We start from the raw sequence: 25,593 nt of genomic DNA, 5'->3' as shown, positions 1-25,593 counted from the left end.
TCTGCTCTAGTTACCGCAGCAGCAGCTAAGAACGTTACGTTAGCGCATACAGAGGAGGTGGGTCATCGAATTGAAAAGGTAAGGAATTGTTTGGGAAATAAAAACGGCGAGTCGTCATTGCTAACATTAGCAATGCATTATGAGCCCGTTTCTCTGTCATTATGCTGAAACGCCGAGGAAAACAACATTAGCACGTCGATTATGGCAATGTGAAACGTAATTGAGACATATTGAGTAGCCTAACGTTACCTCGGTAAAAATGATTCCTCATTCGTTCTTCGCGTATATTGTGGACTACACATGCTGCAAGTTGACCTGTATGACCATTGCTTATGTTATTTAGTTACTCTCAATCTTTTCTGATGGGACTGAAAACAACCTTGTGATACCCACTGGTGATATTGAACGCCGACATGGCGTAATTTGCCCCGCGTTATACTCGCTGTGGCAAATGTGTTGGTTATTTGTTAGCCTACTTATGACTGGCAACCTCGAGTCAGGGGGGAGGCTGAGGGGATACACCGTTCTACAGTATTTTGAAAGTGATTGCAGTACCAGTTTTGGCCAGTTTTGGCCACAATCCTACATACGGTTCCTTTAATAAGTCGTTATCACGATATAACAAAGATCGTGTGAGTGAGCTGTTGCCATGGACCATGGTTGGTCTTTTGTTGATGTTATACTGGAGTTTGGACAAATACTTGCACTGCCTTTTATTTATACTTTCTTTATCTGTGGCATATATGCTGTGTTTTCATTTTCTTCCAAAATGTACCTTGCAGTGTTCTTTGACAAAATAAAATCACTAGTAAAAAGTAAAAGTTTTTCTTTATGTCTTAATTGTTTTGGAAATTTCATGGTAAATGCTGTAAATAAGAGCTTAGGTTGAGTTCAGACAGAATGATGTACAAAATGGATTTATTTAAGTAACAGAAATTAGTGCACAGAAATAATTTTATCATGCAGTGGATGAGCAAAGTATGCAGAAGCTTTATAACTTAGGAGTGTAAGATTTACTTGTCCGGGTCAGGTAGATTTAACGGAACAACAGTGTGTGTAATTTATGTAAAAAACTTTAACAGATGTTAATTGAATATAACAAGCATAAAAAAGCTTTAAAGTAACATTTAAAAAAGTTATGTTGGTTTAACATAGAGTAATTGAATACAAAAATTGTTGAATTAACATACAAAAGTCATGTTTCTTTAACAAAAACTAATTCAGTATATTTAACGTAAATAAATCATTTTAAGGAAACGTAACTTTAATATGTGCAACCGATGTACATACTTTTTTCATGTAGATCCAACAGCTTTTTTTTTCAGTGTACAAGTGGAGTAGCTTTAAAATAACCTGCTATGTTACAACCCAGCATCACTGCCTCAGGGGCTGGGCAGCTTGCAGTTGCGTTTACATGGACGCTAGTATTCAATTAAAACACCACAGCTGTACTGTTCAGAGGAATGTTTTATTGTTGAGAGGAACCCAATTATGAAACATACATCCTGGTACATATGCTACTCGTAGATGCTTGTCTCTGCAAAACAGGTAAGTCTCATTTGTTCAACAGCCATGAAAAGACACATACACACGTGTTTGTTTTCAACCTTTCTCTTATCGCAAGTGAGGAATCCTCTGTTTGTTTTTGTCATTCTCAGGGTATGTGCAATGCATGCTTGAAGGTCAAGGTTGGTGTTAAAACTTGCCATCTTGGCAAGGTTATTTGGACACAGAAAAGAAATACATTCACAGCTAATTTGAATCAAATCGTCCAAAAAAAATCCCATCACCAAAAAGTAAACTGTTCAACCTTAAATTTCCCCATTACACAGTAAACCTACAGTATGTGTCCCCCCTCAGTATTCATTAAGTACTGCTGCCTCCCCTTTTAATCACATTTAGATAATAACAAAATGGCTAAACTGTAAAAGGAATTTGGCAAATTCGCTGGTGCTGTTCATGTAAAGAGGTGAGACGTTGACAGGAGATGCCCTTCAATGTGTCAAAAGCATCAATGCCAGCAGGAGGGTGAGGACAGGAGATGCCACCACACCAGGAGAGAATAATAGATTTAAAATAATAGATTTAATGGAATGACACAACTAAGACGTTTTTTAAGTAGCACATGCTAAAGGTCCTTACTTAACTATGAGGCTATAAGGCCTGAGGTGTTTTAGCTGAGGCGAGGAAACAACAATCAGTTATGCAGAAGCATAACTGATTGTTGTTTCCTCAGCTCCACTGACAAGCTTTGGCTGCAAGAGGACACGTTAATGATACTTGTAAGACAGGTTTGACAGATCTTCCAAAAAGATGCACCCTTTGCCACAAATGGTCACAGTGATATTGCACTTCAAGTTTTGACTGCAAGGGGAAAGTTTTCCTTGTCACATAAGGCACTGCCCTGACTTTACTTTTACTTAGAGAACATGCCAGAAAAAAAGACTCAGTGTTTGTTGCAGTAAAATATATTCAATGCTGCTTTGAGCAGGTAAATACACTGCTTTATTCTTTTGTGTCTATAGATATAGGTACATATTCAGAAAAATGGCACATAAAATTCTGTGGCCCATCCCTTATTCTTCCATGGAAAGATGAAGGGATGCAAACCAAGTAACTCCAGCAGAGGAACATTTTCTCAGCAGAAGCAGTAACAAACACTGCAGTGTCTTTTCATTCCAACTGAGAAGCCTTTTGATATTCCCAGTTCCTGCTGCAAGTTTTAAGAGGACATTTCTGTAAGTTCTGTTACTCTCTTTTCCATGAAATATAGGAAAAAAAACACTTTCAGATTATTTTAAAATAGTAGTTTTGTGTCTAAGTCTGTATAGTGAATTCTGCACATTTAATAATAATGATAAAGTCGTAGTTTTTATTTTTCATTTTCAGTAAACAACCCGAAACATTAAAAGCACACTGTGTCCACAAGCCCAGATTAAGTCCATCTACTGTTAATACACTGTTATTTACTTCACTCCACAATACGCAGATACAACAAACAGATGCAATGAATCATTTTTTATATAATAAGCTAATCAGTAAAACATGGTCCCACCAACAAAAGCAAAGCATTAGAAGCATATTCACGCACATGTTGACAACAGGGTTCAACTCTGAATTTCCCAGTTATACCGTGAACCTACGTGACCCTGATCAGTATCCCCTGCCCATCTCTTTTAATTATATTTAGAAAAAAAATAAAAAAAATATGAAACTTAAAAGCAATTCGGCATATTTGCTGGTGCTGTCCGTGTAAAGAGGTGAGATGCTGGTGGAGGACATCCATATCAGCGTATCAAGGAGTCAAAAGCATCGCTGCAAGCAGGAAGGTGAGTAATGGAGAAGCCACCATGCCAGGAGAGAAGCCAGAGACGCTACAGCAGAAGTCATAAATTAAGTTAAATGACAGTGGAAATAAGAGGAGTAACACAAACGTAAAATGTGTGAGTAAACTGGAATACCTATAAAAGTCACATGATTATTTGACAGGTATATATAAAAAATCAGTTTGTTTTGTGTTTTTTATTCAAAAACGAGACGTTTTTTGCACATTGACATCAGACGCCATCGTACCATGAGAGAAATCAAAAATGCTTCTGCAGAACAGAGAGAAGTTAGTTTGTCTAATCTGTAAACTGCAGATTTAGAGGGGAGCTGAAGGGTCCCATGTTTGCCCCATGTCCACGGCTGCGGTGCTTTGAGCAAGCACCTAATCCCTACATTGCTCCCCGGGCACAGTCTGCTTAGAGGCTGCAGCCCACTGCTCTGACTGTACCAACTACTGTGTGAATGAATGGATGGGGAACATCATTTCCCCATCAGGGATCAATATAGTATAAATTATTCATTATTATTATTATTATTATTGATGATCCTTTAATATGTAATTATGAAACCTGTTGTGGTCTCATAATGTGTAAAGTGCTGTAACTAATACACTACTTTTCTAATATTCTTTGTTGTATTTAACACTTTATGGCTGCAATGTTTGAATGCAATTTGATTTTATTTTCCTGCTTGCTATGAACATACAGACCTGTTTTTGTGAGTTATTCAGCAATAAATATTTCTGTCAGATGAAGAATTCCAAGCCTGATGTTTTTACATCTGGCAAACACAACTAATTTCTGCAAACGTAAAATGTAAAATGTGTGAGCTGGAATACCTTGTTGTATCAGGAGCTGAAGTCGAGGTGGTTGAGTTCCTGTAAAAGTCATAGCATTATTTGACATCAATATTATCATTTTAGTTTCTAACACTTCAATTCAATTCAATTCAATTTTATTTATATAGCGTCAATAACAATACAAATCGTCTCAAGACGCTTTACAAAAACCCGGCCTGAAACCCCCAGAGCAAGCCTGAAGGCAACGGTGGCAAGGAAAAACTCCCTTTTAACAGGAAGAAACCTCGAGCAGAACCCAGCTCATATGGAGGGACCCATCTGCCTGAGGCCAGCCGGGTACAGACAGAAGAAAGAGAGAAGAGAACAGCAAAGAGAGAAGAGAAGAGAACAGCAAGATAAACATACATCTGTCATAGATACACATATCTGACTAAAGTGTACATGTGGAATCTTATGATACAAACTGATGATGTTACATGACAGTTTGAAAATGTAAGAGGAATCATAGGCAGGTTGGAGAATTGTTCATTCAGGTAGGAGTGGATAACTGCAGGATTCCATGAAGACTGGGCAGGCTGATGAGACCACGACTTCATATCATGGCCTCTCTCTGTCCATGTTGGTATTCAGGAATCAGTTGGGCCACCCTCTGCATTAACATTTTGTCTTTCTAATGTCAACCAGTGAAACAACAACCTGTTATTTGGTTAATAACTATTATTTCTGCCCTTTGTAGTTCACTGTGTGCAAGTCTAACAACTGTCATGCTGGATGAGAGGACATTAGCTTGTATAATCTGCAGGTTAATTATTTTCATCTCTGCAGTTGCATTAACTAATACATTTCTGCAAATGTAAAATGTTTCAGTAAGTTGGTGTACCATTTGTCATCGGTTGCATGAGGAGGTGAAGAGGTTGTTGTTGAGTTCCTGTAAAAGTGATAGCATTAGGATTATTGAAATGAAAATATCTAACATTTCAGATCATTATACATTAAGATAAAAAACAGGGGACTTTTGATATGTGAAATCTGTAAAAGGTCCTATAATATCAAACTGTGTCTCATAGGGGGAAATTCATTTGTGTAACCTGCAACCTGCTGCATCTGTTACAGCACTGTTCATTGTGATCTTACAGGTCAGTGCTTCTGTTACTATGTCTCCGGTTATACAAAGCAAGAAAGATATTTTCTGATATTCTCTTTTGTATTTGATGCTTTATTGCAGCATTATTTAAACAGAAAATGTATTTTGCTTCTTCCTATGAAGATACAGACATGTTTTTATAAGTTAATCAGAATTAATTTCTGCAAATGTAAAATGTGTGAGCTGGAGTACCTTTTGTCATCTGTTATATGAGGAGTTGAAGTTGTGGTGGTTGAGTTCCTGTAAAAGTCATAGCATTATTTGACGTCAGTATTATCATTTTAGTTTCTAACACTTCATATCATGGCCTCTCTCTGTCCATGTTGGTATTCAGGAATCAGTTGGGCCACCCTCTGCATTATCACTTTGTCTTTCTAATGTCAACCAGTGAAACAACAACCTGTTATTTGGTTAATAACTATTATTTCTGCCCTTTGTAGTTCACTGTGTGCAAGTCTAACAACTGTCAGACTGGATGAGAGGACATTAGCTTTTATAACCTGCAAGTTATTTATTTTCATCACTGCAGTTGCATCAACTAACAGATTTCTGCAAATGTAAAATGTTTCAGTAAGTTGGTGTACCATTTGTCATCGGTTGCATGAGGAGGTAAATAGGTTGTTGTTGAGTTCCTGTAAAAGTGATAGCATTGTTAGGATTATTGAAATGAAAATATCTAACATTTCAGATCATTATACATTAAGATAAAAACAGGGGACTTTTGATATGTGAAATCTGTAAAAGGTCCTATAATATCAAACTGTGTCTCATAGGAGGAAATTCATTTGTGTAACCTGCAACCTGCTGCATCTGTTACAACACTGTTCATTGTAATCTTACAGGTCAGGGCTTCTGTTACTATGTCTCTGAGCATATGAAGCAAAAAAGCTATTTTCTGATATTCTCTTTTGTATTTGATGCTTTATTGCAGCATTATTTAAACAGAAAATGTATTTTGCTTCTTCCTATGAAGATACAGACATGTTTTTATAAGTTAATCAGAATTAATTTCTGCAAATGTAAAATGTGTGAGCTGGAATACCTTTTGTCATCTGTTATATGAGGAGTTGAAGTTGTGGTGGTTGAGTTCCTGTAAAAGTCATAGCATTATTTGACATCAGTATTATCATTTTAATATCTAACACTTCATATCATGGCCTCTCTCTGTCCATGTTGGTATTCAGGAATCAGTTGGGCCACCCTCTGCATTTGTCTTTCTAATGTCAACCAGTGAAGCAACAACCTGTTATTTGGTTAATAACCATAATTTCTGGGTTTTGTAGTTCACTGTGTGCAAGTCTAACAACTGTCAGACTGGATGAGAGGACATTAGCTTTTATAACCTGCAAGTTATTTTCATCGCTGCAGTTGCATCAACTAACAAATTTCTGTAAAAGTAAAATGTTTGAGTAAGTTGGTGTACCATTTATCATCGGTTGTATGAGGAGACAAAGCGGTGGTTGTTGAGTTCCTGTAAAATTGATAGCATTATTAGGATTGTTGAAATGAAAATATCTAACATTTCATATCATTATACATTAAGATAAAAAACAGGGGACTTTTGATATGTGAAATCTGTAAAAGGTCCTATAATATCAAACTGTGTCTCATAGGGGGAAATTCATTTGTGTAACCTGCAACCTGCTGCATCTGTTACAACACTGTTCATTGTAATCTTACAGGTCAGTGCTTCTGTTACTATGTCTCTGAGAATATGAAGCAAAAAAGCTATTTTCTGATATTCTCTTTTGTATTTGATGCTTCATTGCAGCATTATTTAAAAAGAAAATGTATTTTGCTTCTTCCTATGAAGATACAGACATGTTTTTATAAGTTAATCAGAATTAATTTCTGCAAATGTAAAATGTGTAAGCTGGAATACCTTTTGTCATCTGTTATATGAGGAGTTGAAGTTGTGGTGGTTGAGTTCCTGTAAAAGTCATAGCATTATTTGACGTCAATATTATCATTTTAGTTTCTAACACTTCATATCATGGCCTCTCTCTGTGCATGTTGGTATTCAGGAATCAGTTGGGCCACCCTCTGCATTTGTCTTTCTAATGTGAACCAGTGAAACAACAACCTGTTTTTTGGTTAATGTCTATTATTTCCGCGTTTTGTAGTTCACTGTGTGCAAGTCTAACAACAGTCATACTGGATGAGAGGACATAAGCTTGTATAACCTGCAAGTTAATTATTTTCATCACTGCAGTTGCATCAACTAACAAATTTCTGCAAAAGTAAAATGTTTGAGTAAGTTGGTGTACCATTTGTCATCAGTTGCATGAGGAGGTAAATAGGTTGTTGTTGAGTTCCTGTAAAAGTGATAGCATTGTTAGGATTATTGAAATGAAAATATCTAACATTTCAGATAAAAAACAGGGGACTTTTGATATGTGAAATCTGTAAAAGGTCCTATAATATCAAACTGTGTCTCATAGGAGGAAATTCATTTGTGTAACCTGCAACCTGCTGCATCTGTTACAGCACTGTTCACTGTAATCTTACAGGTCAGTGCTTCTGTTACTATGTCTCCGGTTATACAAAGCAAGAAAGCTATTTTCTAATATTCTCTTTTGTATTTGATGCTTTATTGCAGCATTACTTAAACAGAAAATGTATTTTGCTTCTTCCTATGAAGATACAGACATGTTTTTATAAGTTAATCAGAATTAATTTCTGCAAATGTAAAATGTGTGAGCTGGAATACCTTTTGTCATCTGTTATATGAGGAGTTGAAGTTGTGGTGGTTGAGTTCCTGTAAAAGTCATAGCATTATTTGACGTCAGTATTATCATTTTAGTTTCTAACACTTCATATCATGGCCTCTCTCTGTCCATGTTGGTATTCAGGAATCAGTTGTGCCACCCTCTGCATTATCACTTTGTCTTTCTAATGTCAACCAGTGAAACAACAACCTGTTATTTGGTTAATAACTATTATTTCTGCCCTTTGTAGTTCACTGTGTGCAAGTCTAACAACTGTCAGACTGGATGAGAGGACATTAGCTTGTATAACCTGCAAGTTAATTATTTTCATCACTGCAGTTGCATCAACTAACAGATTTCTGCAAATGTAAAATGTTTCAGTAAGTTGGTGTACCATTTGTCATCGGTTGCATGAGGAGGTAAATAGGTTGTTGTTGAGTTCCTGTAAAAGTGATAGCATTGTTAGGATTATTGAAATGAAAATATCTAACATTTCATATCATTATACATTAAGATAAAAACAGGGGACTTTTGATATGTGAAATCTGTAAAAGGTCCTATAATATCAAACTGTGTCTCATAGGGGGAAATTCATTTGTGTAACCTGCAACCTGCTGCATCTGTTACAGCACTGTTCATTGTAATCTTACAGGTCAGTGCTTGTTACTATGTCTCCGGTTATACAAAGCAAGAAAGCTATTTTCTGATATTCTCTTTTGTATTTGATGCTTTATTGCAGCATTATTTAAACAGAAAATGTATTTTGCTTCTTCCTATAAACATACAGACATGTTTTTATACGTTAACCAGAATTAATTTCTGCAAATGTAAAATGTGTGAGCTGGAATACCTTTTGTCATCTGTTGTATGAGGAGTTGAAGTTGTGGTGGTTGAGTTCCTGTAAAAGTCATAGCATTATTTGACGTCAGTATTATCATTTTAGTTTCTAACACTTCTTATCATGGCCTCTCTCTGTCCATGTTGGTATTCAGGAATCAGTTGGGCCACCCTCTGCATTATCACTTTGTCTTTCTAATGTGAACCAGTGAAACAACAACCTGTTATTTGGTTAATAACCATCATTTCTGGGTTTTGTAGTTCACTGTGTGCAAGTCTAACAACTGTCATGCTGGATGAGAGGACATTAGCTTTTATAACCTGCAAGTTAATTATTTTCAGCGCTGCAGTTGCATCAAGTAAGCACATCAGGTCAGTGCTTCTGTTACTATGTCTCCGAGTATATGAAGCATAAAAGCTATATTCTGGTATTCTCTGTTGTATTTGATGCTTTATTGCAGCATTATTTAAACAGAAGCTGGATTTTGCTGTTTACTATGAACATGAACATGTTTTTGTGACTAGCAGATGAGCAGCAGTATCAAATAAGAATGTTCAAACCAATGTAAAATGTGTGAGTGAATCAGAATATTTGTTGTCTAAGACAGAAATATTCAAATATAATTCATGTATGCAATATATATACATTTAAGATTAAATTTTTGGTTTGCTGGTGGTCTCCATGTAAAGAGGTGAGACATGCATGTGAGATCCACATCAATGTGTCAAAGGAATCGGTGCTAGCAGGAGGATTAGGACATGAGACGCCACCATACTAGGGGAGAAATCAAAAATGCTACTGCAGAACAGGGAGAAATTAAAGTTGTCAAAGTGAAACAACTTGAGAAGTTGTTTCAGTGATGGATTTACAAGTTAACCATGTCAAATGAAACTTTTCAAGTCATAAAGCATCAGAGACATACAGGAGCCCATATGTTTTCCTTCCTGATTTCCTGTTTTTACTGAAATTATACTCTTGAGCAGTATTCACAGCTTCAGGGATGAACAATTAGGTTTCAACTACAGTCCTTCATGTTTCAAGGGTGTGCATGCTTTTACATACAGCAGTATTACTCTTACTGCTTCTCATGACTACATTTGGACTGACAACTCTTGTAGATATTGTGATGCAGAAGTAAGATAAAAACCTCAGCCAGATGATATCATCATTATGCAAAATATATTTTATCTGTATTTCTGCAAATATAAAATGTGTAAGCAAATTGAAATATATGTCATCATGTCTTCCTGAGTTCCTGCAATAGTCATAGCATCAATTTACAGGAATATTGAAATCTAAATTAAAATCTAAATACTTTTATGTGGTGAAGGGGTGTTGGCAGAAATCCTAAGTTTTAGTGATTCAGTGACACTATGTCTTACCGTGAGCATGGGCTGCTATCTTCAGCTCTGCGGGGATTTGTGATCGTCACTGGTGGGATCTGAGGACATGGAAGCGCACTTCCATTTATTAGGGGAGTGAGATCTATCAGAAAAAGAATGGATCAGTGATGTTATTGAACATAGTTACCACTCTGGTGTAAAGGGATTTAAATTTAACAATGAAAACAATGGTCCTACCTTGGAAAGTGGAAGCAAATATGGCACTCCCTCCCTTGAGGTACTCTCTGGATCGAATTTCTTCCAAAGATGCCAGATTTGTCCGGCCAACCAGAATTCCAGCAAAGAATGTCTCACCATACTCATCTGTAACTTCAGTTCCAATCTCACGAGGGTTGTCCCAATATTTCGTAACTGTTTACAGAAGCATATACTACTTAACATAAAGGTATTTAGCAAGTGGAGTTCCTGATTTTTTGGATTTCTTGTAATGTTACCATTACCATTTGGGTCAGTGGTGAGAGTCCTTTGCTTTGACATCTGCAGCTGTATGTTGGGGTTCTGATCCAGCATTTTGAAAGTCACCTGCCTATATGGGCAAGGCCACTCCAGCTGGTCATCATAGTCACCAGAGACGAGTTGCACATACATCCCAAGAGAATCCCCCAAAAACCTTATTGCTATCCTGTAAGCATAGCCCTCTCTGGAGTACTGCCGTCTGCTGTATTTAAAAGTTCCATATTCAGTTGTGTTCAGAACGTTCTCAAACTCATCTATCTGCATGGTTAGATGTGGACACTCGGTCTCAGACAGATTGATGTCATCGATTGAGAAGCCGCCCGTAGAGTTCCCTGGTCCTTTACGGACCTCAAACTCCACCTGGAAGTGCTTGGTGGCATTCAGAGGAACATGCTGGAGCTGCCAGTAAGATGTTGGTGGACCTGGAAGGAAGATCTTTGGAATGAGTATGTTGTGCTACTTCAGGATTATTAGGTGGACTGTATCTTAAATGCATATTGTGACAAAAGCAGTTCATCAGTGTTTAACACAATTTAGAGCAGATGCAAGAGAATACTCATCCAGTGTGACATTACCAGTGATCTGTGCCATGAGGCGGACGGTTCCTGTGGAGTCCTGTTCATCTTGAAACTCTCTCATCCAGATGTTGAGTTCGTCTAACTGGTTCCCACTGTGGTAATAGTAGAACTGGAGACACTGATTAGGACAGTCCCTGTTGAGACTCATCCTCTGGGTCTGCAGCCAGGCTGAGTCTCCCTCCTGACCTGATTCTGTGCTAGCATGCATGAAGTGACCTGAATCTTGACCTAGAATCAAGTTGACCAAACAGATATTATGATGGACCTTTTAATTCCATATCTTAATCAATGTTACGTATAATTTGAGAAAATAAGAAACAACAAAAGACATTGTGGCAAGCCATGCGTTCCACTTTATACATGAGTTATGGTCTTCATTATTTGTCAGCAAGCTTTACATTGCAAAACATTGTGCAAAACCATCTGCCACATTTCAAACAAAAGATATGTTTTCTTTTGCATTTTCAGTAAATACAATAAAAAAACTGAATTATATTTAATCTGATTTAATTAACTATTTAGCCCATTTAAGTTTTTATTATTATGTTTGGGTGCTTTATTAGATCGCAATTAGAAGATAATGCCAAACACGGTGTATATCGATACAGAATCAAAATTCATTAAATGTTTTTATTTATTTATTTTATTAAATATCTTACCTTGATCATTATTTCCACTGGGCAGACTGGTGTGATCAGAGGTAGGACCCCCACTAACATGTTGTACTATTTCCCAGCCAGTACCATTCTGTGAACAGCGGCTCATTTGACACATAGTCTCGTTAGAAAAGCCACAGGACATCTTAAAGGCAATGGATGAATCTGTAAAGATTAAAGAACACACACTCAAAAAAAGGAAATTGGCTGACTGTTATATTTACTAAAGTGTAACATGTATTTTGTAAGAAATAATTTCATGTTTGCAAGATGAACGTGATTAAATCACGTATAATCAGCATGAAATCCAACGACTTTGCATTCATTCATTCATCTTCTGTACCCGCTTATTCCTGTTAAGGGCCGTGGGGTCTGCTGGAGCCTATCCCAGCTGTCACCGGGCGAGAGGCGGGGTACACCCTGGACACGCCAGTCTATCACAGGGCTAACACAGAGACACCACAACCATTCACACCTACGGCCAATTTAGAATCACCAATGAACCTAATGAGCATGTCTTTGGACGGTGGGAGGAAGCCGAGTACCCGGAGACACAGGATATGCAAGCTCCACACAGAGGGGCCCAGTCGGCCCATGGATTCGAGCCCGGGACCTTCTCGCTGTGAGGCATCAGTGCTAACCACCTCTCCACTGTGCCGCCCCTTTATTAGATTCATTCACGTTGAAATAACCGGAGACAATCACGTTTCTAGGTTTCTACGTGTAACCGGGAAAATCTACGCAGTCGTCGCGAGAAGTTATCGCGAGGCGAGAAGAGAATTGGAGGCGCGCAAAGAACAGAGACTTGGGAGTTGGCGTGTTCAAGGAAAAGGTAAGCAGAATGTGTTTATCATCCATCTGAATGTAAACGAAATGCTGTGCAAAAATACTGTGAATACCACAATCTTTGATATAATTTTCAGCATTTTTTTTATTAAAGGTTATTTGATATTTTTAATCAGATTTAAAATACCGACCATCACATATGTGTATGGCTATTATCAGACTTGGAAGTAACGAATATATTTACCCTCATTAGGTAACGTTGTTTTGTCAATTTGTACTTTTTTGAGTTTTTATTCCTTTAAATGGGTAATTTTTACCGAAGTAAAAGAGCCCCAGAGAAGAGACGTTGCACTCGGCTGACGGAAAACGTCCATCAATGTTAACGTTTGCTGGCTGAGAGTCACGTGCCTGTGAGTGGAGGGGTTGGGGGATGCACCCGGACCAGGGTTAGCAGCTAGTCAACAGTGAAATAATACACTAAAACGAAGGATGGCGTCCATATAGCGTGTAGTCGTGTCATTGTGCCTGGTCGCAGCTTGTTAAATGTACCACTCCGCGAGCACTTCCAAGTGACCTAAATCTAACACACCCACGATGGTGCATGCTGTATCTTGCTAACATGCTAAAATGTTAACGGTGGATATTCCGGATGACTTCTGACTTTGGCCTGTGTGAGTACTTTATGTCGTCTGTGGCAAGTGTTAAAAAAGTTTGGGGAGCGCGGTGGAACAGAGAGGCCAAGAAGACTGGTTGTATGATGCATTGAGAGTGAATGAGCTGAACCTATGGAGCCAGATCACTGACATTAAAAATTGTCATTGAAAACAGAATTTGGTTTTGTAATAAACACTTTTGGCATTGAAAATAAAATTTGAAAAATCTCATCCATGCCAAATTATGTTTTCACTGCCAGTTTTTAATGTCAGTGATCTGGCTCCATATGAACCCAGAGCGGAGGGTGGAGGGCTTTGTGGTGCATAAGTGTTGATTCTATAAGAAATGTCAGGCTATTTAATTTGCTTGTCTTAATAATGCCCAGCAGCCAGTGAGTTATCCATAGCTCTTGTTATTTATGGTTAGTCATTTGTGTTCAGTTGTCTTGAGTTAGTCTTTTCTGGTTTTGGTACTGAGGCTACACTGAGGATGGCAGCTGTATTTATAAGCGATAATAAATTGTTTGCCTGGCTGCAGTGTGCCATCTGTAGAGATGGGTCTTTAGAAAAGTACTGTACTTAAGAACAAATCTGAGTATTTCTATTTTTGGTTACTGTATACCTCTACTTAACTTTATCTCAGAGGCAAATATTGTACTTTCTACTCCACTGCATTTGTCTGATGGTTTTAGTTACTTGTTACATTATGTAAGTAATATATCAATAAATGAAAACTAGCTCCATTAACATGCATTAAATAATTATAATCCAGTATATATATTATTCTGAAATGGGTCGTTGTGCATGATGAGTACTTTTGAGTATATGTTGATGCTGACTTGCTTGCTTTTGTACTTTTACTTGAGTTAAATTTTCAGTGAAATTTCAGTTGTAACAAGTATTGCTACAATGTAGAATTACTACTTGCAGTGCATGTTAAGCCCTTGTATACTTTTTCCATTTCTCTTGCACCCTCCTAGATCTCATTATCTTCTGCCTCTACTTTTGGGCCTATGTGCTCTCTCTCCTCTGTGTGTGTTTGTCTACCAGTGTGCCAACTTATCATAAACATTGATAAACATTACGGCTTTGACTTTTGCCCAAAAATCATATTCGAAGTTCGTTTGTTTATTAATATTAAAATTCGAATATATTCAAATATTTATTAATTATATTTTGACCATTAAATGTCTTCAGTAAGACTGATATTGGTATCAAACTTAAGTTCTATATGTTCTGTCCACCAGAGGGCAGTGTATCAGTCAATGTTAATAGACTACGTGCACGAAAGGCTGAGTATTTATGCGTATAAAATTTTTATTATTAAGCAAACAAGATATGCAGTGTCGGAATGAAGATGTAACGAGCAGAATATAACAGAAGATGCTGTTACGACACAGTTAACGCTCCATCGGAAATACACAAGCTTACAGGAACCTAGCATGCTAACGTTACCTACAGGAGCCCAGATGACCAACAATAACCTTGCTAATGAGCTCGCGATTTTACTTCACCAGGCGTGAAAAAAAAAACTCGGAATCTGAATTGAAAACGTTTACAAGCAAACACATTTACAAAAAATAATTCCCATACAGGTTCGAATATTAAGAGATCCCTAAAATTCGTTCAATTTTTAAAATAATCGAATTATATTCGAATAACGAAGTTCGGAGTCAAAGCCCTAATAAACATTTTTGTTTATCAATACAAGATGTTTTCCTATTGTATTCTAAACATAATGGCCTACAAAAGGTTTGCTAATTTAACCTTCATGGACATTAATTGATTGATCTCTCTTTTTTCACAGCAATTTGTGACTGTAGTGATCTGCACCAGTGACTGACTGCAGGTTTGTTTTTATCTGATTTTCTGGCAGACCTTTTTCGCTCTACTTGTTAGTCATTCAGAAAATTAAGGACAGCAACAGGTTCTGGTCTGCTAATCCTTCTGTTTACATCCATTGAATGGTACTCTGTACTGGAGCTGTTGTGTTTTCATTCAAAATACTGTTCTTTTTGAGTCTGATTGTGCTGTTCATCATATTTGAGATATGATGGATGGAACATGGAGAAACTGGGCTTTTTGACTCTTTATACATGATTTTACTATTATCTATATTTCTGTTTGTCTGCATCAGGGCAGTGATGTCTGACTCATACTACTTTTTTGATCTCTTTTTTCCACAGCAATTTGTGACTGCAGAAGTGTCCTGTGTCATCATCCAACCTCAAGAGTGTCCTGTGTGACTGCACAGACTGCATCTGTGTCTGCTGTTCAACTGCACCAGTGCCTGACTCTAAAAGTACGAAGTACAGTGATCTTTCTGTTAGCACTTTAAAAAATAATTGAAGCAGTTTGCTGTATTTTGTTGTCAGTTTTTCACAAAAGATGTGCTTGCAAGCCAACTGCCAGTTGATTATTGGCTCTTTTGGGAAATACAATTTGATTGCAATACCACCCATTTGTTTAGTTATGTTTTCACCCTTGACACCAAACAGGCTGTAGACTTTGTGAAAATTACACTAGGTTTCAGTTACTGTTCACTGTAACTTTATTTTTGTTGTTCACATTTCTTGAGTGTTTACACTCAATAGTAATTCTTTGACTGAACCTGTTCTTGGAAAGTATTTCCATATGATTAAATGGCTTTCTTTCAGCATTAAGCAATTCTGTTGAGCCAACTTGATTTACTTGGGTTGGATTAACTTCATTTACTAGTATAATTTTAGTTTGCAAACCTGTTATACTAAGTAGGACCTAACCTATATAAATAAGTTGTTCTACCCCAAATAACTTAAGTTTACCCAACCCAAGTAAATTAAGTTGGACTTAATCCTAGTAAATACATTGGATCAACCAGAATAAATTAAGTTGATTCAACCCAAGTACATTAAGATGGACCAACAGAATTGTTTAATGCTTAAATAAAACCATTTAATTATGTATTATGTAATATTATTTTTTTGAGTGCAGAACTCTCATTACAGAGGACATGAAATCTATTTTATCTGTTTTTTAAGTCTGTTGATGATAAATCAGTCGATTATAGCTGCATGATGACAAATGTTTTTACTTAATGTCAAAAAGTTCCAGGTCCTGTAGTTCTCCTATGTGAAACTTACTGAATGCTCATGCTATCAGGCTATTAGTTGGACATATGATGACTAGCAACTTTCATTGGCTTTGCAATTGATAGCAGTGGTAGCAGTACAATAGCAATTGCTGTTTATTCAAATATGAAAATGAGCTGAGCTTTTTCTGACAAGGATTACATTTGTGTCTATGTGAATACTGACTGTTGCTGGTCAGGTCCAAAGATAAAATAAGCTGATATACTTCTGCTGTGTTACATTTAGATCCTGATATCTTTTGTTGAAACACCAGTGAAGTTCCAGAGTTTCTCAAATGATTTCTGGGCAGAGTATATATGTGCTTAAACTGTTGCAAAACCATTTACTTTTCTTTAGATAATACGTAGCACTGTGCACTGTGACCAAATCATTCTTAAAACTTGGTGTTGGTCATAGTAATGTTCAAGGACTTACTGCATTTGTAGAGTAGGTTCAGCTCCATTACATCTTCAGGACTCATTTCCACTCTTTGACCAATCACATCCTGGAACTTTGGGTCTTTGGTGATAATTGTTGATCCATTGCCATTGGAGAAAAAATTTTTGCCATAGTGCATCACTGACAGGTAGTCATATGGGACTCCCTGGGTGGTGCTCTCTTCACTGCCAACTATGCGAAAATTACGCTCAGAACCTAGAGGATACATCGGATAAAAGACCGTCACTGAAAAAACTTTAAAGTTGAAACATATTAAACATATTCTACAATATCACTTTTGACATTATTTGATGAATTGATTGATTTATTTGTAAATACTTGGTGGTTGATAGGTTTATGTACTTCATAGGTACTCTTTAATTAATGAACAATAACATTATGATGAAATATTAATCAAACCTTGTCTGATGTTTTCAAATGCAATCGTCACATAATCATCTCTGTCGTATCTGGATTGTTCATGGTAGAAGCCGAGGGCATGGAGAAACTCATGTTCAACAATGGCCAACCTATCACAATTTCTCCCAATGGAGAGGACCTGTCCACCAGAGACACTTCGGCCCACGTACGATCTGCATCTAAAACAGAAAAACACACATTTATACATTTATGTAATTTTAGCCTGAGGCACATTTGTACGATTATGGAATGACCTGTCTTAAGGCCTCAATTATCACAACTTGTGCACAGCCATGAAACACAATACATACCCGGCCTGCTTTTGGACAGAAATGTAATATTTCTCAGAGTCCCTTGGTTTGAAGTCAATGCATGATTTCAGCCTGAACTGGTCAAAGGCTCTCATGATGACTCCTTTAGCATTCATCTCTTCCATTGTTCAGGAGAATTGTGTTGCAGAGATAAAAAAAAAGAAATGTTAAGACGAATAATTGCACATCATAATTGGTGCTTGCTCTGCTGTTTTCTCTTTCCATTATGTATCTTCGGCATGGCAAGAGCCAGTTTATTCACAGCTGTTGAATTCTTAATTTATAGTCATATAAAATTTGCAATATTCCTAAGTAGCCACTTGAACAGGTTGCAAAAGGTGTGCTTCCAGTATAGACAAATATTCAATATTATCGTTTAATAAAAAAGAAAAAAAGAAAAGAAATGAGAAACAATACCAAGGTCCTTTTCCAAGACATATGGAACTGGAGATGTCCACAGTTTGTTATCAACAATAACAGCACTCCTTTGTGTGTTTGGAGCCTAAGATATATGAGACTTAACATGAAAAATGCATACATAATACATATATACGTGTAATTTTTTTTTATAACTTTGCAAAAGACTCACCTCCAGAATATCATCATGTAAATCTAAGATAAAGCATATGAATTGTTTTTTTATTATTATTTTTTACGACGAAAACGATAACTAATTGTAATTAAAAGTTCATAGCCGTATGTAAATTTCACACAATGTCAAATTCACACAAGGTCCATTTAATGATATAAAGATGTTTAACATTACCCATGTTTATTTCTGGAATGTCTTTGTCTTCTCCAATGTCTACAAAATCAGATGAGATTATATTTTAGCATTGTAGCATTGACTGAGTAAAAACTGATGTCATGAAACAAAAGAAGACCAACAAATAATACACTTACCCACTATCATTGATCCATTCTGTGGAGAGAGATCATTTTATTCATCAACATGTTATTTCAAGTTTAAATAAGAAACAACACAGGTCTATCTTCTTGTTTCTGGTCAAATGTTTGCATTTTGTACTCATGGTTCAGTTTTATTTAACAGAGCTTAAACAGTATTCATTTATTAAATATCAAATTTTTTTATATTTTTATAAAGTCAACTTAATTTTCATTACTTAAAACAATATAGCATTTTATCAACAATAACTCAGCAGTAGATAAACTCTTACTGGTATTGTGGAGATTGCTGATGAAACTGCCACATTCACCATGAGGAAAATGTAGACTTTCATCCTCATTGTGTCTTCAACTAAATCAGATTACATGAAGAGCCATGAAAGTACAATCAAACGTAAATGTAAATATTTAGCATTTAGTTTTTCAATTCATTAAGTCTTTAATTTGCCCGTATAAAATCTCACCTGTCTTTATCTTCTGCCACCTTGATTGTTTCGTTCCTTAGCTGCAAATTAGGAGCTGTGACAGTGAGAGGCGACTTTAATGACATCTGTCAAACAGGAAATCATGTGGGCAATGTCGTCATCTTCAGAAGTCATGTCATTTCTAACAGTGGGTTTTGGTTGCAAGAAAAACTGGCTCTCCTGTGTTGGTACATGCGTTTATGGATTTGTTGGGTTGGGATGGGCACATTAATAATGTGGTGTATGCTGTTCAGTGCAGTGAGGAGTGTACAGACTTACACTTTGGGGAAACCAAACAACCCATCCCAACCCAACCCATCCCAACCCAACCCATCCATAAAAGCATGTACCAACACAGGAGAGCCAGCTCATCAGGAAACGATTCAGCGGTCCACCAAACCTGAAGGACAAAGGGCACTCCTTTGAGATAACAATGTCCAAATCTTAGCCAGAGAAGACCGTTGGTTTGAAAGAGGAGTAAAGGAAGCCATCTATGTCAGACTGGAAAAACCTTCGCTAAACAGAAGAGGTGGACTGAGATTTAATCTGCCATCTGTTTACAATACAGTTTTAACTTCTGTCCCCAAAAAGTTTCAACCTCATTCACACCCTGACACTGGAGCCTCTGATGGACAAGAGTCGTTAGAGCACCATTCATAGGGAAGAGGACAGGGACAAAAACAGTCCCCCCCCAACGACAGGTAAGAACCCAATCGTTAATGGAAATTAACTGCACCAGTTTCTGGTTGTTAACATAACAAGCAAGTTCCAGTAGGAGCTCCTATTTAAACCTCAGACTTCCCACCAGTCCCCTAGAACTGAAGAAGCTACTCGAATGAGTGGTGAAAGGTCTTCTCAAAAAACTAGTTGCCTGTTTTGAACCTTTTTTGGATAAACCATGACCTGGATGACTGAGAACCTTCACAGACATTTTACATGGACACTGGTATTCCATTAAAACACCACAGCTGTACTGTTCAGAGAAATGTTTTATTGTTGAGAGGAACCCAATTATGGAAAATACATCCTGGTACATATGCTACTGGTAACTGCTGGTCTGTGCAAAACAGGTAAATCTTGTTGAACAAACTCATTTGTTCAACAGCCATGAAAAGACACATACAGGGGCGTAGCACCAAATTCTGGGCCCTGTACACTCTTAATGTCAGTGAGCCCCTATCCATGCCAGTGCACGAAGCGCGCGTTTATTTATAAATAAACAAGCATAAATAGGGTTTTAGGCCCTGCAATGGACTGGCGACCTGTCCAGGGTGTACCCCTGCCTCTCGCCCGATGACAGCTGGGATAGGCTCCAGCAGACCCCCGTGACCCTTAGGGTTTTAAGCTAAAATCAGATCAGATTATATTGATGACTGGTTCTTTCATTCACTACCTGAATTGATGCATTTGGCCTACTTGTGCTCAAACACCTATATACATTAGGCTACATCTGGTTTGTGTACTAACGTTTTGATCCATGACACATTTTGATTTAAAAATATTTATTCTTGAACAGGAGCCAACAACTGTACACAGAGAATCAAATCAAATAAACTATCTAATTTTTCAATACAATTGTTCTTCAGCTTGTAGAAAAAGAAATAAAGCCTTGCTAAAGCCTTACACGAGATGTAAGGATGTAATTTACATCCCAGTAAATGCCCACTGACTCTGGACCATGGCAACATTAACATTAATTGGATGCAGTTAAGATTAAGATTAAGATTAAGGTCTGTGGGCCAAGTATACTTGTGTATACAAGGAATTTGGTCTCTGCATTTATCCCATCCGTGAATTAGTGAACACACAAAGCACACAGTGAGGTGAAGCACACACTAACCCGGAGCAGTGAGCTGCCATGCTACAGCGGCACTCGGGGAGCAGTGAGGGGTTAGGTGCCTTGCTCAAGGGCACTTCAGCCGCTTTCTACCGGTCGGGGGTTCGAACCGGCAACCCTCCGGTCACAAGCCCAAAGCGCTAACCAGTAGGCCACGGCTGCCCCCTCGTAAGCCCCCTCGTAGGCCACGGCTGCTACACAACAAGTAAACTCGGTTCACCTTTTGGAAAGAAAGCAGTTAGCAGTTGCTTCCCCTCATTTTGCCTTATTCATTTTTCTTTCCACTCTTTCTTTTTCTGGTACCCTGATTTGTGTTTTTTGGGCGGCATGATGGTTGCTAGTCTCCAGGTCATTCAGCCTGGGCTCACTGACGTAGTTGTCGCAGGCCGCTGTCTATGGGCGGACTAAACCATTTTGTGTCCGCAAGAGGGGGCCCCCAGAATGTCCAATATGTTGAGAGGGCCCTACTCGGGCCCTTGGTTGTCAGGTCCCCTTTTCCCCCCACTACCACGCCCATGGACACATACACACGTGTTTGTTTTCAACCTTTCTCTTTCTCGCAAGTGAGGAATCCTTTCATGTTTTTGTCATTCTCAGGGTATGTGCAATGGATGCTTGAAGGCCAGGGTTGGTGTTAAGCTTGCCGTCTTACAGAGGTTATTTGGACTAGGGCTGAACAATATGGACAAAATTTCATATCCGATATTCATGCCAGATATCTCGATATCGCGCATCCGAAACATTTTTTTTAAAGCCCTCTTTCGAGACTGTGTACACGGGTACCAGGTCTTTTGCAATGTGGTATGTTATAGCGTCTGTAATGTGTTAATGTCTGGTGAACGTCGACTCATACGGTGTAACGCTACTGAACGCATAAGCAATCAAACTTTGATTGGGCTTCATTTGGGATGACTGAGAAGTCCCCGGTGTTTATCTCATTGCAATACACTGCAGCACGTGATGGTGTTGTTTCATGTGGTGAAACATGTTTCTTGTGCTACCTTGCTTCGTCGCAGTTTTTGCCAAGCACCACCTGCACAGCACCTCACTCTGGTTTACATCATCCTTTTTAAATCCAAAATACCTCCAAATAATGGAGGATGATTTATGTTTTGGCACTAAATCAGATGTCACTTTTCTTTCTTTCTTTTTAATTTCCCCGCGGAGTTTGTAGCGTGTGTGTGCATCTCAGTCTCTGTCTCGCTATATTGTTTATATCGTTGCTTTTTTGATATTAATATCTTGAATGTTCATATCTAGATATAGATACGATAACGATATTTAATCACATTTAGATAACAATAACAAAATGGCTAAACTCTAAAAGGAATTTGGCAAATTCTGTCCATGTTAAGAGGTGAGACGTTGACAGGAGATGCCCATCAACGTGTTAAAAGCATCAATGCCAGCAGGAGGGTGAGGACAGGAAATGCCACCACATCAGGAGAGAATCCAAAAATACTACAGCAGGAAGAAAATAATAGATTTAATGGAATGACACAGCCAAGATGTTTTTTAAGTAGCACAGGCTAAAAGTCCTTACTTAACTATGAGGTTATAAGGCCTGAGGTGTTTCATACGGGAACATCTGTGTAATCTGCTAACTGCTGCAACCTGTACACTGCTGTGTCTTGTGACCTTACAGGTTAGTGCTTCTGATTAGGGCTGCAACAATGCTTTAATGCAATCAGTAATGTTGATTATGTGAATACATACTTATGTACAATTCTTGCAGTTTCCACCCCCAAGCATCCAAACCCTGTAGTTAAAAGTATGGGGATTCTCAAAATAAATATTCTGAAAGATACATGCTTTGTGGAGCTACGATTGACAACAACAGCAGCGTAAACATTATGCATAAGCATCTCAAAACAGCATCTGCTGGCTTTCCAAACTCAAAATAACGAGACAGCAGTGCACACATTTGGAATATTGCATATTGAGTTTTGTCTTATTCATGGTTGGTAGCTAGTGCCACAGGCAAAAATACCTTGGAGTGGAGGCTCATGGCTAGTATGTCAGTGCTTTCCAGTCCCTGTGTTTTTCTCCCTAATTCACATTTTTACTGAAATTATGGTACTAAGCCAAACGGCACATGTTAAAAACATCAGTGAATTTACAGTCTTATGGATGAATAATAAATATTGCAACAACAAATACAATGTTAGGATTTAAAATGAGATGTTTCAGTGATGCAACTTGACTTTATTTAATGAACCAATGTCTTACGGTGAGCATGGGTAATTATCCTGAACTCGGGGTGAATTTGTAATCTTCACTGGTGGGATCTGAGGACATGGAAGCACAGCAGATCAACGCGGGGGTCTTGGCAGTCTGATCCTCGGTTATGGAAGCTGGCTTTTGGGACATGGAATGTCACCTCTCTGGCGGGGAAGGAGCCGGAGCTTGTGGAAGAGGTTGAGAGCTATCAATTATATATAGTCAGCCTCACCTCGACACATAGCAGCAGGTCTGGAACCTAAGTCATTGAGAGGGATTGAACCCTCTTCCTGGACTCTCTGTGTGTACGTTCTCCCAGGTGGACGAAAGGGTTGCTTCCCTGCACCTTTAGGTTGGGAACGGGTCCTGACTGTTGTCTGCTCAGAGTACCCGCCCTAGGACGGACGCTGGATGGCGCCCCGACTGGGGACTCTATTGTCCTGCAGGAGATTTCAACGCTCATGTGGGCAATGACAGCGTAACCTGAATGGACATGACTGGGAGGAAACGGCCTGTCTGATATGAACCCGAGTGGTGTTCAGTTATTGGACTTCTTCTGTGCGAGTCGCAGTCTGTCCATAACTAACACCATGTTTGAACATAAGGTTGTTCATCAGTGCTCTTGGCACCATGACGGCCTAGGTTGTAGGTCGATGATTGACTTTATACTTTGATCATCCGTATGTTCTGGACACTCGGGTAAAGAGAGGTCAAGTGATCACCACCTGGTGGTGAGTTGGATCAGATGGAAGGGTATTATGCGGCACAGACCTGGTAGGCCCAAACGAGTAGTGCAGGTCTGCTGGGAATGCCTGGTGGAAGAACCTGTCAAGATGGTCTTCAACTCCCACCTCCAGCAGAGTTTCAACCGCGAGTGCGGGGAGCTGCTGACGTCAACTGAGGATATTGTCGGGCGATGGAAGGAATACTTTGAGGAGCTCCTCAATCCCACCAACACGTATTCCATAGAGGAAACAGAGCCGGAGGGCCTGGGGTTGGATCGTTCAATCTCTCAGGCACAAGTCGCAGAGGCAGAGAAACAACTCCTCAGAAGCGGAGCACCAGGAGCGGATGAGATCCGCCCTGGGTATCTCAAGGCTCTGGATGTTGTAGGGCTTTCCTGGCTGACATGCCTCCGCAACATTGTGTGGGCATCAGGGGCAATGCCTCTGGAGTGGCAGACCGGGGTGGTGGTCTTCATCTTTAAAAAAGGGGTCCAGAGGATGTGTTCCAACTATAGGGGGCTCACACTCCTCAGCCTCCCCGGCAAGGTCTATGCCAGGGTGCAGGAAAAGAGGGTCCGGTCGATGGTTGAACCTCAGATCAAGGAAGAACAATGCGGTTTTCGTCCCGGACGTGGAACCATGGACCCTCCAGCTTGGGTGGCTTATCAGATCCCCTCGCCACCTCAACTGATACTAGGGGTGCTAGACGGGAAATGTGAATTTGCCCAACCGGTCCACATGTGCTTTGTGGATTTGGAGAAGGCTTATGACTGTGTGACCAGAGGCATCCTGTGGGGGGTGCTCTGGGAGTATGGGGTGGATGGCCCCTTGCTAAGGGCCATTCAGTCCCTCCCACTTAGCAGAGACATGTGGGCCAGATCTGGCTTGAAGCCGGCACAGGTGGCATTCAGTCGGCACTGGCATACGGCATGTGAACCGGACATGGCCCAGATGCGGCAAAGGCAGCACTGTCTTGAGTCTGGCAGACAGATGTGGGCCACTTGTGGAGTGTAGTATTCGGCCCACATATCACATTAGACCTCTGGGCCACATAATGTGAGGCCGGACTCATCCCACCCTTAAAGTTATTTTTTGATATTTAACATCACAGATTTGATAAAAAAAAAATAATAAAATAAAATAAAAAAATAAAATATATGGTATAGGGATGTCAATCAAAATCAATTATCACCCTTAACTAGCGTTCTTTATCTGACTTTCAACAGTCAAACATTCACTTTTTAAAATTCAATAGCCACGTACGGCTACTGAAACAACACGTACGTGGCTACGTAGGCCACTAATGGTCCAGTGATGACGTCACCGCGACATCGCTAAATAAAATCCCACCTGGACAGTGTTGCTGACTGCGACCCTTGCACTCAAGTGAGACGGACAACAAAGACGTGGTGAGTGAAATGCATCAATTTTATGTTTATGATAACGTTTGTTTTTGAGACAATGCATTGGTGGTTGGCATACAAAGACAATTTGTGTATAGAGTAGCCTGAATGTTAACAAGGGCGCTAACGTTTAGCTATGTGGTTAACGTTTAGCTATGTGGTTAACGATTAGCTTTAGCCTAAAATGCGGCTCAGGAAAGATGAGTGCTCTGTTTTGCTGTTAAACTTGCTTATTTATTTTGAATTAACGAATTAACTGTGAATAGATGGCAGATTAAATCTCTAGGTTTTTCCAGTCAGACAAAGATGGCTTCCTTGTTCCTCTTTCAAACAATCAGTCCTCTTTGGCTAAGATTAGGACATTATTGTTGTCAAAGGAGTGTCCTTTGTCCCTCAGGTGTAGGTGAACCG

The 25,593-nt window shown here is 38.8% G+C and overlaps 1 protein-coding gene across 1 annotated transcript; it reads right to left on the bottom strand.

The window, feature by feature from the left end:
- Positions 1-3,131: 3,131 nt before the first annotated feature.
- On the bottom strand, positions 3,132-18,874 carry LOC311496650 (meprin A subunit beta-like; the record flags this gene model as incomplete). The annotated part of the gene is made up of 15 exons (XM_084556562.1): positions 3,132-3,374; positions 8,829-8,876; positions 10,199-10,301; positions 10,397-10,570; positions 10,654-11,097; positions 11,251-11,481; positions 11,913-12,074; positions 16,894-17,112; positions 17,317-17,495; positions 17,628-17,745; positions 18,045-18,129; positions 18,217-18,239; positions 18,394-18,432; positions 18,531-18,549; positions 18,806-18,874. 15 exons carry the CDS (start codon positions 18,872-18,874, stop codon positions 3,296-3,298), a joined length of 1,992 nt encoding a protein of 663 aa, XP_084412688.1. The 3' UTR covers positions 3,132-3,295.
- Positions 18,875-25,593: the final 6,719 nt, after the last annotated feature.

Source organism: Chelon labrosus (genome assembly GCF_963514085.1).
Source record: "Chelon labrosus genome assembly, chromosome: 12".
In the NCBI taxonomy this organism is placed as follows: domain Eukaryota; kingdom Metazoa; phylum Chordata; class Actinopteri; order Mugiliformes; family Mugilidae; genus Chelon; species Chelon labrosus.
Note: the sequence above shows the minus strand (reverse complement) of the source record. Positions and strands in the feature narration are given on the sequence as shown.